The sequence below is a fragment of the Tachyglossus aculeatus genome, chromosome 18 (assembly GCF_015852505.1).
Source record: "Tachyglossus aculeatus isolate mTacAcu1 chromosome 18, mTacAcu1.pri, whole genome shotgun sequence".
Lineage (NCBI taxonomy): Eukaryota > Metazoa > Chordata > Mammalia > Monotremata > Tachyglossidae > Tachyglossus > Tachyglossus aculeatus.
In genome coordinates, this window is record NC_052083.1 from 2,177,628 (window position 1) to 2,193,706 (window position 16,079).

General features: G+C 48.3%; 1 protein-coding gene across 1 annotated transcript in view; it reads left to right on the forward strand.

Annotated features, from left to right (window-relative positions):
* The window catches only part of TSNARE1 (t-SNARE domain containing 1), a 239,421-nt gene that overhangs the window by 89,508 nt on the left and 133,834 nt on the right, over positions 1 to 16,079 (forward strand). Inside the window, exons 3-4 of the mRNA XM_038760394.1 lie at positions 9,593 to 9,670; positions 10,878 to 10,947. Coding sequence (XP_038616322.1) covers positions 9,593 to 9,670; positions 10,878 to 10,947 — 148 coding nt within the window. The remainder of the gene's footprint in view (positions 1 to 9,592; positions 9,671 to 10,877; positions 10,948 to 16,079) is intronic.

The following is a 16,079-nucleotide window of genomic DNA, read 5'->3' on the forward strand; positions in this document are numbered from 1 at the left end:
TTTATTGTAAGATTTTTGAAATGGGTGAGGATGGGTTCCCATTGGCTTTTTAAAAACAGCTGCGGGTAGGGGAGTATCTGGAGGCTGGGAATCAATTTGGGAAATCATCACGGGAATCCAGCTGGAAAGTGATGAGGAAGAGACCCATGATGGTGGCCAATAAGGAGGGGAAAGGGTGAATCCATCCCACAGTCCACTACATCAATGCTTCAGTGCCCTCTGGGATAGTTTGACCCACCATCAACGCTTGATATTCTGGGTGCCCCACCTTCAGAGGAATAGAGGAAAATTGAACAGAGACAGACACTGAAATTTGCTCAAGAAGGGCATTGAAAATCTGGGCAAGTCTGAATGTTGGGCTCTCTGCAGCCATGTTCGTGATCTTAGGACAAGTTACTTTGCCATAGAGAAGGTTGAGAGGTTATTTGACAATCTCCAGGGATTTGGGAAAGTTATTATAAGAAAAATGGTGACCCACGGAAGACTGAACAAGAAGAAATAGACTTAAGCCCAAAGAAATTTAGGTTAGATGCCAGTAGGGGTTGTCAGATGCTGAGATGAATTAACTACCCAGGGAGCCTGTTGTAACCTTTTTCCTTGGGGACTTTTAACAATATCCCTGGCACACATCTATCTAGGATGGCATGAGTGCTGCCTGCTTGGAAACAGGAGAATAGGCACAATGACCCTTTTTGATTTCCCTCCTGTGGGCCCATCTGCCCCCACCCTCTAATGAGGATTTTAGTGTTCTGTAACTGGACAGATTGTCAACACAACTGTCAGACCCTACATCCGCCCTGAGTGGAGGTCAGCGCCAGAGAGGGAGAGGAGGAGGGAGAGGCTCAAGGTGGACAGGACACAGAGCAGCCCGCAACCCATAGATTCAAAGCACCAACATCCTTTTTACCTCCTTCAGTTTCAAGCTGGAGATTCAGTCTACCAGAAACCACGCTGCCCCTCTGTTAAGGGCAGGAATGTGGTCCAGTGGAATCCACCAGGAGGAGGGATGCAGAAGCCTTGGACCTCCTCCAAGCTAGTGAATGGCCAAAACTCCAAGGCAGATGGAGGGACAGTTCTTCCCTTAGATCTCCGGGAATGGAGATTCTGTCCCAGGTTCTGATCCCCCTGGCTCTCAGTACATCCTTCCTTTCCTATGTCAGGCTCACTCCTGTTTCCTGTTTCAGACCGATTCCTCTTTTTTAGAGATCACACTCTTCCTTTCTCTTGTGCTAACCTCCCTACTGTGTCACGTTCTCATCTCATCCTCCACCGACCTCTCGTTCACATTCTTCTCTTGCCTGAAACTTCCTCTTCCCTTCACATCTGGAACTGGCTCCTCATCCCCATTTTCAAATCCTTTTTGAAATTGCTCCCCTCCAGGAGGCCTTCTGTGATTAATCAATTTATCAATGTCATATTTATTGAACACATTGTGTGCAGAGCTCTTTATTAAGCATTTGGGAGAATACAACATGGTAGAGTTGGTAGATGCCATCCCTGCCCACAAGGAACTTATGGTCTAGAGGGGGACAGACAATTCAAATAAAATCTCCGCCACTAGTGCTCCCACCTGGAGATGGGCCCCTTCTCTTCCTAGGCACAGACTTCTCATGTCTTTAGAGAAGTTATGCCCATGCAGCTTAATCCTGTGATACCCTTCTAGCTTTTGTGATTCTAGGTGCTCTCTCAGATTACCATACCACCCCTAACCCCCCACACCCCAAGAAAGGTCCCTGGTCTGCCTCCATCTTGGCACAATCCTGCCAAGGCTTGCAAGGGCAGGGACAGGGTCGGGATCGGGGGTGGAGGAAGCGCTAGGCCCTATTTCTACAGCCATCAGATCAGGCTGTGGGTACCAGGGATTTTTTTTAATGGTATTTGTTAAGCATTTACTATGTGCCAGGCGTGTACTAAGTGCTGGGATAGATACAAACTAATCAGGTTGGACATAGTCCCTATGCCACTTGGGGCTCACAGTCTTAATCCCCATTGTAAAGATGAGGTCAATAAAGATGTAAAGATGAGCGCTCAATAAATACGATTGATGATGATGATGAGGTCACTAAGGCATGGAGAAATGAAGTGACTTGCCCAAGTTTCATTCATTCTTTCAATAGTATTGAGCACTTACTGTGTGCAGAGCACTGTACTAAGCGCTTGGGAAGTACAAGTTGGCACATATAAAGACGGTCCCTACCCAAAAACGGGCTCACAGTCTAGAAGGGGTAGACAGAGAACAAAACAAAGCATGTAGACAGGTGTCATAGTCGTCAGAACAAATATAATTCAATCCCATTTGCTTGTATCTACCCCAGCACTTAATACAGAGAAGCAGTGTGGCTCAGTGGAAAGAGCACAAGCTTGGGAGTCAGAGGTCATGGGTTCTAATCCCAGCTCCGCCACTTGTCACCTGTGTGACTTTGGGAAGTCACTTCCCTTCTCTGGGCCTCAGTGACCTCATCTGTAAAATGGGGATTAAGACCGGGAGCCCCATGTGGGACAACCTGATCACCTCGTATCCCCCCCACCCAGTGCTTAGAACAGTGCCTGGCACATAGTAAGCACTTAACAAATACCATCATTATTTTATGATTTTATTATTACAGTGCCTGCTGGACACAGTAAGCGCTTAACAAATACCACAATTAGAATTATAATTTCTAAATGCTGGGGGTGGGGAAAAAAACAAAACACAGGTGAGATTTTGTCCGGGTCACACAGCAGACGAGTGGCCGAGGCGAGATTAGAACGCTGGTCCTTCTGACTCCCAGGACTGTAACATATCCCCCAGGCCGTGCTGCTTCTATTGCTGCCCGGTGTTCTCTGCTGCTCTGGTTTGGAGTTCCCCTGCCTATCTGCTGGGAGACCAGAGCTCCCTCAGAGAAGCAATCAATCAATCAATCGTATTTATTGAGCGCTTACTGTGAGCAGAGCACTGTACTAAGCGCTTGGGAAGTACAAGTCGGCAACATGTAGAGAAGGTCCCTACCCAACAGTGGGCTCACCGTCTAGAAGGGGGAGACAGAGAACAAAACAAAACATATTAACAAAATAAAATAAATAGAATAGATATGTACAAGTAAAATAGAGTAATAAATACATACAAACATATATACATATATACAGGTGCTGTGGGGAAGGGAAGGAGGTAAGGCGGGGGGGATGGAGAGGGGGAGGAGGGGGAGAGGAAGAAGGGGGCTGAAGAAGGGGCTGAAGAAGGAAGAAGCACTGCCACAGGCCTTCCTTTGATACCTGTCCATGGCTCCCTGTGCTTCGCTACTGGGGAGATCCAGTGCCCGGAGCAATCAGAGCCAGTGGGGGACAGGGAGGAGGCACCCCTGGATTCCTCAGCCTGCTGGGCATCCATCTCCAGGATTCCGGACATGATCCCTCTTTCCCCGGTGGCCAATGAGGTTGTCATTGAGGACAGTCTCCGATTCCTCTTTGCTTCCCTTGCTTCTTCCTCGCCCACACAGCCGTTGAATGCTTACTGTGTACAGAGCACTGCGGTAAATGCTTGGGGGAGTACATTACAATGGAATTGGTCAACCTGTTCCCTGCCTCTAAAGAGCTTTAGGGTCCAGAAGGGAGGAGAGTAAATATGACCCAAGCGATCTGATCTTCCCAGAGTCACATCGTAACTCTCTTGTACTCTCCCAAGTTCCTAGAATGGTGCTCTGCACACAGGGACCACTCAATAAATGCCACTGATGATCTGTTGCTTTCTAATCTCTGAGGCACTTTCGGACGGTTTACCAGGGGACTGCTGGGGAATTTGTTCCAGGGTCATACCAGATTGTAATTAACCAGTGACATCCTCTCCCCCTAACTCACTTCAAAAATGGGCACAGCATTTGTCCCTTTCCATTTTTCAGAGGATTTCTGCCATCTGGGAATTCTCAAAGGCAGTGACTGGTTAAGCTCTCCCATATGATTTTTCAAAGAAATCATTAAAAGTCACTGCAATTTCACTGTCATCCCTGTGCTGCTATCCCTTCCTGTCTTCTTGTGAGGCTGCTGATTTTCCTGGTCCTTCTCTTTGGCTTAAAGGAATTGAATGGTTTTGTTTTGGCGTTTCCTTTGAGGCCTCGTGCTTGTTGCGTCCAGCTTTAGCTTTTCTAATTTTGTCCCTACACAAGTGTGCTATTCTTTATTCTCCCCTTAAGTGGTCTGGCCTGATTTCCATCTCTTGACTTTCCCATTTATCCATCAGCAGAGATCTGATTTAGTCCATCAAATGCCTTGTCACCACCCTCGCCCTTCCTGCTGCTGTCCCCAATCACACCGGGCAGTTCTGATTCCTAGAACAGGCTTGTCTTTAAACCTTTCATTCCCCGGTGTTCTTCCTGTCTGAATTCCCTCATCGACCTCCCTGCTCCTATTGGGTACCCATTTTGGGGAAAATTTTGTCCTGAGCATTCAGAGGTGTAAAACAAAGAAGGGACGTGTTTCCTGTCCACGAGGAGACTGTACTCTAAAGCTCAGGAATTGTATCTTCCTACTCTGTAGTACTGAGAAGCAGCGTGGCTCAGTGGAAAGAGAACGGGCTTTGGAGTCAGAGGTCATGGGTTCAAATCCCGGCTCCACCAACTGTCAGCTGTGTGGCTTTGGGCAAGTCACTTAACTTCTCTGTGCCTCAGTTCCCTCATTGGGAAAATGGGGATTAAGACTGTGAGCCCCATGTGGGACAACCTGATCACCATACATCCCCCCAGTGCTTATAACAGTGCTTTGCACATAGTAAGTGCTTAACAAATACCATTATTATTGTTATTATTGTACTCTCCCAATAAATATGCTCAATAAATGTGATTGACTGATAGATAATGGTGCATTACTCGTTATAGGCTGGAAACGTGTCTGCTAATTTTGTTCTATTTTACTCTCCCAATCAATCACATTTATTGAGCGCTTACTGTGTGCAGAGCACTGTACTAAGCGCTTGGAAAGTACAAGTTGGCAACATATAGAGACAGTCCCTACCCAACAGTGGGCTCACAGTCTAAAAGGGGGAGACAGAGAACAAAACCAAACATACTAACAAAATAAAATGAATAGATATGTACAAGTAAAATAAATAAATAGAGTAATAAATATGTACAAACATATATACAGGTGCTGTGGGGAAGGGAAGGAAGTAAGATGGGGGGGATGGTGATGGGGAAGCAATTTCAAGCAATTACTACAGTGTTCTGCATATAGTAAGCGCTCAAAAAATACCATTGACTGATTGCGTAGGTTGGTAGTAGTAGTAATAGTATTTCTTTAGCGCTTACTGTAAGCAGAGTACTGTACTAAGCACTGGGAGAGAATACATAGGTGAGCATTAGATAAGGTCTCCCTCCCTCAGGGGACTCACAGCCTCAGAATATAAGTGGGGAGAAGGGCTTGGAGTCTATTGATGTAAACATCAAATGCCTACGGTATGTTCAGTTCTTTCTCTTCCCCTGACTCCAGGGTCAGGGCTGATAGTAGCTCCGAGTGGGTAGTCCCTCCTCTTACGTTCCCCACCGTGACACCCGCCAGCCGGGGAGGGGGCAGGGTCTGGATCCAGATGGACCTTGATGTACTGCTTCTGAGCGTGGGAGGGGCACACACAACCCCAGCTTGTCTTCATTCAGTCATCACCTCCCCATCACCCACCCAAGCCTTCTCCCTCCCGCTTTAGCTAGGGGAAGGGAGCTTTGTGTGCTTTGGGTGGGAGCAGGGTGAAAAGATAACTTCTGTTTAACAGCATAATTGCCAAATGTGCATAAAAAGGTCTTAATTTCGAGTTCTGTGCCAGGAAGATAGCAGCGTAGCATTTTACAGTAATACCCTGTGAGACGCAGAGGTCTTGAAGACTGAAACACCTTTTTTGTCATTTTTAGAAATCCCCATTATTTCACCTCACAATGGGAGTGCTGGAAGGAGATTGGGGAGGGAGAACCAGGCTGCCACAGGAGAAAAGCTAAGATAAGCATTGCTGGTTTTGTTTTTTTTTTTTACACAGTGTGCAAGTGAAGTCATTCAGGTGGAAGCAAGATATAATCTGTAAAATTGATTACTTTTTTCTTCCCAAAGCACAACAAAACAGCTTGGGATGTTCCTCTCTCCAACCGTTTTGATGAGACGCATCATCTTTCTCCTTTTAAACATTTTTGTGCTCCTTTTATTATTTTCCCAAACGAGTTGGGTTGGACATTCCAAATATTTAACTTTGATTTACCTGTGTGTGCTGAGGGGAAGATGGAGAGCTAGAGGGAGAATCAAGAGAGAGGCGACGAGAGAAAGAAGAGCCGGGGAGGGAGAGGAGAGAGATGATCTGCCTTTCCACATTTGGCAAACCCAGCACTGAGGTGACCAAAAGACAGAAGATGGGCCTATCATGGTGCATATGGCCATCCAGAAGAAAGTGGTCCTCTTTGAGAAGAAGTTCCATATGGAGAGAGAGACAGAGGGGATAGAGGAAACAGCACTGTAGACAGCAACTACATCACCACCAAAAGGGAAAGCCTTTTTGTGTGCCCCATGTGTCCGCAACTGTGGGTCCCGCATTGTCCTTTTTACTTACACACAATTCATAAGTGAACTTCACTGTCAGTGGTGTCTTCTTTGAATACAAAAGACAGCCCTTTCTATATATGTGTATATGTGTGTGTTTGCATGTGTGCATTTACACTTTCCCGAGCACTCACTACAACACATTTCATCTTCACTACTGAGGCTGCCTTGGGGATGAGCGGTCTGTAGTTCCTCCTGGCAGACTGGAGTGAGGTGGCCGGCCTGCTGAAAGATGGCAGAGGCAGCGGATTTCACGAGCAGGTCTCTTTCCTCCGAGTGCCCTGTCCCCTTCCTCCTCTTCCTCAGCCCATCGCAGCCTCCAACTCTTGATCTCCAGTTCAGAAAGCATCTGCTCCCTGGAACTTTTAGCAGTTACATTACTTTGCAACCTTCATCTCAAAGGCAGTGTGCAGCCGGAAGCCTCGGGGCAGTGGCCTGGTGTTAAACATATTAAATAAACAGGGCCTTTCTTATTACATTTGCTCACTTGTAGTTATTTTATTTTTTTTAAAGAAAGGGCATTGCAAAGGGTAGGAAAAACGTACACAGACATCCTGAAAGTGCTGAATTTCTCTCTTACAGAGAGAGGCTCAGCACTCTCTCAGTGCCATGCCGGAAAGGGACTGGGACTGATCTGATTGACTGTACCTACTAGGCCATGCTGTTTTGGGGTTTAAAGGACTTGTGGGTGGGGCAGAGTTTGTGAGTGTTAGCGTATTGTGGATGTGGTGGGTTTGAGGGTGTTGTGGGAATTGTACACATAGCAGATCGTGTGGGTGACGTAGCTGTGGTGGGTTTTGTGGGTGCTGTGGGCATTGAGGATGTGGTGGTTTTCTGGGCCTGGTGCACACTGCTACCACAGATGGGCCGACTGATCCAGAGGTTCAGCTGGCTCAGGCCCGGTCAGTCCCTCTTTGACCCTGGCTCGGAGCAGCGAGCTGGGCACATCAAGCTAACAGAATAGAGGGAAAACAAGTTAATTAAAAGTAGCGTGAGGTGGGCTGACTGGGCCTTGATTATAAGAGGCGAAAGCATTTGCAGAATCGTATTTCAGTTTTATTTGGAAATCTCCACAAGCCAGCGTGCAGATTGATTTTTTGGGAGCCGAGGTGCTTGGGGATGGTGACATTTTCAAAATGTCGGGGGTAGAGTTGCCTCGTTGACCTCTGGAGGCGGGTGGGCGGCGGGGGCAGGGGACAGCGCAGACACGACTTGGAGAGGAGTCCTGAATGTTCCCTTCCTCTCCAAGTGGGCAGGAGCAGGAGTGGCCCTGGGCTCCGAGGCAGGCTAGGAGAAGCGGCTGGGAGCTGCGGGGACAGACAGAGCCTAACCTGGCCTCACTTCTGCTTCCCACTTCTTTGTGAACGAGCTTCTCTCCCTGCCTCGCCCCTCTATGACGATGCTCATCATTGTGTATTAAACGCGTACTGGTTACGTGACCTCTCAAGGAGCCTCTTCTCCCGCTCCCTTCTGTGTTGCCCTGATTTGCTTTCTTTTTTTCACCCCCGCTCAGCTCCAAGGCACTTATGATCACATCCATAGCTTATACATTTATATCTGTATCTGTCTTCCCCTCTAGACTGTAAGCTCATTGTGGGTAGAGAATGTGCCTACCAACTCTATACTGTTATACCCTCCCAAGGCCCTTAGCACAGTGCTCTGCGTACAGTATGTGCTCAGTAAATGTGATTGATTGATCGATAGGTGCCACATCCTGTGCTAAGCGCTAGGCTAAGACACAGCAGGGTAATCAGATATGTTGCACGCTGGGCTTAAGGTTGAAGAGGTATGGAGAGCAGCTATCTTAGCCCCAGGTATCTTAGTCCAGAGAGGTAAACTGTAGTCTAGACTGTAAGCTTGTTGTGGTCAGGGAATGTGTCTACCAACTCTTTTATATTGTAGTCTCCCAAGTGCTTAGTACAGTGCACTGCACACGGTAAATGCTCAGTAAATATGATTAAGTGATGTTCCCAAGGTAGCACAGTAGCCCAGTGGCAGAGCAGGGCCACCTCATGTTAAAATGTTGTCACTTCATAATAATAATAATAATAATCATGATGATTATGGCATTTATTAAGTGCTTACTAGGTGCAAAACACTGTTCTAAGCACAGGGGAAGTTACAACGTGATCAGGTTGTCCCATGGGGGGCTCATGGTCTTAATCCCCACTTTACAGATGAGGGAACTGAGGCCCAGAGAAGTTAAGTGACTTGCCCAAAGTCACACAGCTGACAATTGGCGGAGCTGGGATTTGAACCCATGACCTCTGACTCCAAAGCCCATGCTCTTTTCCACTGAGCCATGCTGCTTCTCTTGCCTCAGTTTCCTCATCTGTAAAATGGGTGTACCTGTTCTCCTTCCTACTTAGACTGTGAGCCCCATGCGGGACAGGGCTTAGGGACTGTGTCTGACCTAATTAACTTGTACTTCTCCAGTGCTTAGAACAACACCTGACACGTAGTAAGTGCTTAATAAATACCATACAACAAAAGGCCCTAGAATTCCTCGCAGTCTTTCTGCTTTGTTTCAGTAATTATAGTTATGGCATTTGTGAAGCAATCAATTAATAGGTGCTTTTCATTAATTTAATCAATTTAATTTATTAATTAATTTAATCAATTAATGAGTGCTTCCTGTGTGAAGAGCACTAAACACTTAGACACAGTACTCACAGTCTAAGGGGGAGGGAGAATAGGTATTGAATCCCTATTTCACAGATGAGGAAACAGGAACAGAGAAGTGAAGCGACTTGCCCAAGGTTACACAGCAGGTAAGTGGTGGATCCAGGATTAGAACCCTGTTCTTCCGATTCCTAGGCCCAGGCTCTGCTTCCCAACTCTACAGATCTGCCTGGGTCAGGAAGGAGGCTGCGAGCTGGGAAATCCCTGGTGGAAGCCAAAGGGTGTGAAAGATGCCGCTTTTAAGGGGCAGGGCTGGATTTTGGGCCAGACAGTGAGCTGGGTGGAGTGGCCCGGGGTGGGGGAAAGGTCGCTGTGTCCACGGCATTGGGCACTGATGGTGTCTCTGGTCCTTCCTCTCTCATTTCAGCCACCCAGATGGATCCCTGTGAGCTCCAACAGCTGCTCCAGGAAACATCGGCCAGCGTCTTTCGGATCAACTCCAATGGTGTGCACAGGGATGAGGAGGGTGGCTCAGTCCCCACGGGCTGGTCCTTGCGGTCTTTTAGACTGTGAGCCCACTGTTGGGTAGGGACTGTCTCTATATGTTGCCAACGTGTACTTCCCAAGCGCTTGGTACAGTGCTCTGCACACAGTAAGCGCTCAATAAATACGATTGTTGTTGATGATGATGATGATGCGGTGGGGGTGAGGGGTGCCTTCCGGCTCCGCTGATTGCTCCACCCTCAGTGGGAACACCGCTTGGATGGAGCGATGGGGGCTGATAGTCAGTGGGACAGGGTCAGTGGAAAGCAGCAGTTAGCCCAGTCTGCCATGGGGGATCTTGAGAGAGTTAGACTCCCCCACTGATCATTCAGGCGCTGACCCAGAGCCTGATGGGGGGAGTTCCACTTTGTGCTTTTTCCAGAGGGAGCTGGGCAGAGCAGCCGCCCCTGGGCTTTAGCCTAAATCCACCCTGCTGGGATGCCACCAGCCGCTAGTCTTTCTGCTGGTAAATGCCCCATCTACGGGCAGGCAATGCCAGGGATTTGCCCAGCCTGCTGCTCTGAGGCACTACTGCCCTGAGCTGGGACTCCCGGACTTATCCTGGAGGCAGGGGCTTGGGGCTAGGTGACCTCTTGGGGCCCCTTCCTGGTCTGTGAGTCTTCGCCCAGAGCTGCTATGGCAATTGACCATTTGTTTGAGGCCGGAACATGCCCCTGGGACTGAACCATGTGACTTTTTCACACCCCTTCTACAGACCCGGTAAATTCAACTGAAATGCATTGTAGACATTTTGCACATGGAGCCAGGGAAGACCCCAATCACAGGCTGATTTCAGGACTTCCGCTACTAGCTGCCGATCTGGGGTCCGGCGAGTGGAGTGTGACCAGGACCCATAGAGAGGTGGGCCAGAGCTCTCGCTCCAGAGTAAACCCCATCCTCGAGGTCACAGGAAAGAATGCTATCAGTGTGGTACACTGTATGGTCTACCCCGTGGCAGGGACAGTTGGAGGGTGGGTGCTGGGAAGAAGACATAGGGGTCTTGGAATGCAAATGCTTAGTGCAGTGCTTTGCTTTCATTAGGCACCCAGTAAATACCTGTGGAAGCCCAGCCAGTGGCTTTGCTCCATTTACCCTGCCGTCGGGTTGTGCTTGAGTCTCTTACTCCCTCCTCTCTGTCTCTTTCTCTCTCTCTTTCTCACCCACCTCAGTGAACTCCCTGGAGAAGAGTCTGCGGTTTCTGGGGACTCCAAGTGACACGCTGGAGCTCCGTGATGGGCTGTGAGTTACTGCCTTTCTATAAGTTGTGGCAGATTCTGGGCTGTGACTCCCAGATGTGTGTACATGTTGACATGTCCACGGACTGCTCAGTGCTCCATGTGGGAATTCCCGTGGAAACACACCTACACACACATATGCGTGCGCGTCTGAGGCATAGCACCCTTCTGGCCTCTAGCCCCTGCTCTTCTTTATCCCTGTCCTCTACCTCACCTTCTCTGATAATGGGCAGTGGGGTCAGGGAGCCTCCTAGTAAGAACAGATAGTAATAATAATGATGCTCGGGGTACTTATTAAGCTCTTGCTATGTGCCAAACTCTATGTTAAATGCTGGGTTTGGTAAAGTGCACTCAGATTGGACATAGCCTTGCCCACCCAGGGGCTCCCAGTCTAAGAACTGGTGTGGTGAAAAGGCATTTAATCCTCATTTTACAGATGAGGAAACTGAGGCCCAGAGAAGTTAAGTGATTAGCCAAGATCACACAGGATGCATTTGGCACAGTGGGAATTAGAACCCAAGTCTCCTGTCTCCTGGTCCTATGCTCTTTCCACTAGACCAAACTACGCTCACTTTCCTTCTTCCCCACATTTCATCAGGTGATACCCATGTGGTGTGAGGCCCTGACTGGATCCCCCCACCCCGTCAACCAAGGTTGTGCACAGGAGACCCTGCCCATCCTTTGGGGGGCCTGAGGTTTTGGCCTGCTCGTTGGCCCGCCATTCAGCCAACGGGTGACCTATTGTGATGTGGAGTTGGAGGTGACAGAGGCCGGGTTTCCAGGTCCGAAATCTTACTTCTTGTTTCCGGAGCAGAAGTGATGGCTCTAAATTAGAAGCTGATTTAGGTTTTTCTTGTGGGAGACAGGGGAGAGGAGGAGCCCGCGGGGGGGAGATGTAGATTTACAGACTGAAAACAGCTTGTTAAAGTGTCAAACTGGCCCCAGCCTCAGCTCCGCTGATGACAGGATGTAGATGAAACGAGAGGGTGCCGGGGAGCACTCTGAGACACACGTGCCTCTCTGAAACATCGGGAGGACTCAGGCATGGTCCCTAATTAACCCATCAGCTCATTAGACGTGGCGTAGAGTGATCGGGTCCACGAGGCTGCCACTGTCATATCTGCCCATTGGTCTGGGAGAAATCTTTATCATTTGAAGTCCCCCCACCCTCCATCGTCCTCTTCAAATTGACCGTTGCTTGGTGAAGGGGGGGCTTTGCCTTCTCTGCCTTCCCATCTTACCCTCCTGCAGCCCTGCTTCACCTTTAATGAAGTAAGAATCGTACTGACAGCAGCATCAAGCTGTCTGTGTGGGACAGAGGGGTTAGGGTGCAGGAGGGGGTGACAGGCGTGAAAGCCTGTAGGAGGAGTGGGAGGAGGGATGGCTCTGTGCCACCTGTGAACCCCATCAGTGGCTGTCACTGGGCCCTCCAAAGGTCAGTATGGTTGTGATGTCCAGGGCACCCCCTTCTCCACCTGTTTGAGGATGGGCAGGCTAGGATCTGGGGAGGCAGAGGGCACCCTCACATGAACATCTGGATTGGCTCCCAATTAGCCTGATTGACAGCTGCTGCTGGGGACGTGGGTGTCTCTGCTCTCGCTACCTCTTTCTACTGTCAGCCTGCCTAAACTGCAGGGATGACCCTGAGATCCTTGGGGTGGCAGTGGGGCAGAGTCAGTCAATCATATTTACTGAGCGCTTACTGGGTGCAGAGAACTACTAAGCATTTGTTAGAGTTCGATATAACAATAAACAGGCACATCCCCTGCCTACAATGAGCCTCCAGTCTAGAGGATACCAGAAATGCCATTTTTAAAAAATGGCATCTTTTAAGCACTTGCTGTGTGCCAGGCACTGTTCTAAGCACTGGAGTAGGTACAGATTAATCAGTTTGGACACAGTCCCTGTCCCGCTTGGGACTCACAGTCTTAATCCTCATCTTACAGATGAGGTAACTGAGACACAGAAGTGCAGTGACTTGCCCAAGGTCACACAGCAGATAAGTGGCAGAACCAGGACTAGAACCCAGGTCCTTTTAACTCCCAGGCCTGTGCCTATCCATTAGGCCGTGCTGCTTCTCATATGGGTGTCTGGAGTCCGCTTGAGGTCTTCACTGTTCAGCACAATTGAGGCAGGTGCTACATGTGCTCTGCTTGGGGGTCTTCACTGTTCAGCACAGCTGAGGCAGGTGATACATGTGCTGGGCGCTCATGCAAACTCAGGGTAGAAAGGGGATTTTTTTCTGCAAAATGCAGCCCCACTGTACTCCCTTCCCAATGCATTCCCCTGAGCAGGGCCGTCCTGCCCCGGTGTGGAAGCACTGTGGTGAGCTAGCTGATCTGAATAATCCAGTCATTGAGTGGGAAGAGGGTTTCCAATTGGGTGCTATCCCCACACGCAGACCAGACCGCAGGGATGGAGAGGGGCAGCCAAGCAGCCAGTTCAGGTTACCTTGGCCTGAACTTAAGCGCTTAGTACAGTGCTTTGCACACAGTAAGTGCTCAATAAATAAGATTGATTGATTGGCCGCCTCCTCTGGCCGGAAGCCAGGGCTGAGGCGCCTGGGGGAGAGCAGTTAGCAGCGAACGGGCCCTTTCAGGAAATCCACTCCTGAGCACACTGTCCGAGTGAGTGAGCGGGTGGGTGACCTCGAGCTGGGAGGAGATAGACAGGGGGAAATGAGTTTCCTCATGTGAAAGTGGCTGAGGAGATAAGAAACTGATGAGATGCCCCAGACAGCCCTGGACTGCAGAAATTGTTCAAGAAGGTGAAAATAGACTCAGCAAAGCTCTCCTCTCATCCTTTGCCGGGGAAAGCTTCAGGCCGGGGGGACCAGAATTGAAGGGAAATTGAAGGGAAATTGAAGGGACGCCAGGGGAGAGAAACAGCCCCTTAAATTTCTGGAGCGTTTGTATTCACTGAAACATTTAGACACCATTGACCTCTTTTCTCCTCACACCAGATCAGGCCGGGAGAGTGGGAGAAAAGGATGGTTCTCCCCATTCATTGAACAGACGGGGACACTGGGGCCCAGAGAGAATAAGCAACTTGCCCAAGGTCTCACAGCAGGGCAGGGGCTAGGGATGGGGCCCAGATTTTCCCGTGCCTCAAACCTGAGGTGTTTTCATTGGGCACTGCTGCTTAAGAGGAGAATTCCCCCCAGAATAGGATGGAGGGTTGCCCCAGCTTGGAGGCAGCAGGGGCCAGGGCCAGCAAGAAAATGATAGGAGCGTGAATGGCCTGGGTTACTTTGGTCCCATGCTTGGTACACCAGGCCATGTGTTTAGTATTTATTGAGTGCTCACTTAGAAACAGTCCACTGTACTAGGTGCTTGGGAAGTACAGAATAAAAAAGTGACTCGTTCCCTGCCCTCAAGAAACTTCCACTCTAATAGGGGAGACAAACTTAAAGCTAAAGTTGTCATAAAAAAAAGGGAATGTATAATCACCTAAATATATAAACAAGAATGCTGAGAAAAGGGACAGCATTTTTCAGAATCATTCAAAAATTGGAAATTTACTTTCCACTTAATTGCACATTGCTTCATTCTCTCTCTCTCTCTCTCTCACACACACACACACACACACACACTTGTTAAGGGGATTAAAAAAATAACTGACAAATAATCCTTTTGGCTCAAAAAATCTCCTCTCTCTCTCTCTCTCTCTCTCTCTCTCTCTCTCTCTCTCTCTCTCTCTCTCTTTTTCCTCACCTGCATGGATGACCTTTCTTTAGGGAAGTTTTAAACATCAGAACGTTATTGAAGATTGTTAACTGAAGTGTCCGCTGCCCTTGGGGCCTATGGGAAATCAGGGGTATCTTTCATCCTCTGGGGAATTTGGAAACCCAGCTGGGAGTCATGTAACCCTAGCTGTCCCCCAGTCAGAAGGGAAGTGGAGAAAGAGTCAGGTTTGCCTGGGATTTTATTTTTCCCTCTGGATCTTTCATGATTGATTTTCAGGGATTTTTACTCTTGTTCCTTCACTGAAGAAATTTGATCACATATGGTTCTTTGCTCATTGTCCCATCTGGTTCATCTCCCCAAACCTGGCTGGCAGAGTCACCTGATTCTCCCGCAAAGATGAAATAGCCCAAACTGCTAGTGAGGGTTCTTGTGATTAAATCATTATTACGCTTGCAGTACAAAGTTACAGCAGTCTCTCTCTCCCTTCTCGAGAACTATAAAGAATGTCCATAAATAATTAAAATTTAATTGCCCTTGTCAGAAGAAAAGCAGAGAGTTCATTTTGTGATGTAAAGTTCTTTGGGATTTTTTTTCTCCAAATTTTTATTTAGCTTCTTTTTGAACTGGAAAAAATCACCTCAAGTTTCCAGCCTCCAGTAGGTATCAGGTTAACACACTGCAGCAGCTCAATAATAATTGTGGCATTTGTTAAGGGCTCCCTAGTTGCGAAGCACTGAAGTAAGTGCTGGGGTAGATGTGAGGTAATCAGTTGTCCCACATGGGGCTCACAGTCTAAGTAGGAGGGAGAACAGGTATTGAATCCCCATTTTGCAGATAAGAGCACTAAGGCCCAGAAAAGTTAATCAATCAATCAGTGGTATTCATTGAGCACTTGCTGTGTGCACTTACTGTACTAAGCGCTTGGGAGAATACAGTATCACAGAGTTGGTAGACAGGTTCCCTGCCCACAACAAGTTTACAGTTTAGAGGGGGAGACAGATATCAATATAAATAAATACTTTGTGTAAATTATTGATTTATTATTAATTAATAATTTATGTAAAGTATTAATATATTATTAATTATCAATTTGTGTGAATTGTTTATATTAATATCTGTCTCCCCCTCTAAACTGTAAATTTGTTGTGGGCAGGGCACCTATCAACTCTGTGATACTGTACTCTCCCAAGCGCTGAGTACTTTATCACAGAGTGATATCACAGTGACTTGCCCAAGGTCACCCAGCAGACAAGTGGCAGAGCTGAGATTAGAACCCAGGTCCTCCAACTCCCAAGTCTGTGCTCTTTCCACTAGGCCATGCTGCTTCTCATCAGACCAGCACAAGGCTGGGCATCATCAGGGAGGAGGCAGCGAAGGACCAGGAGGAAGAGGGAAAGAAGGAGGAGGATAAGGAGGAGGGTGAAGAGGATGTGGGGGAGGAGGAGGAGAA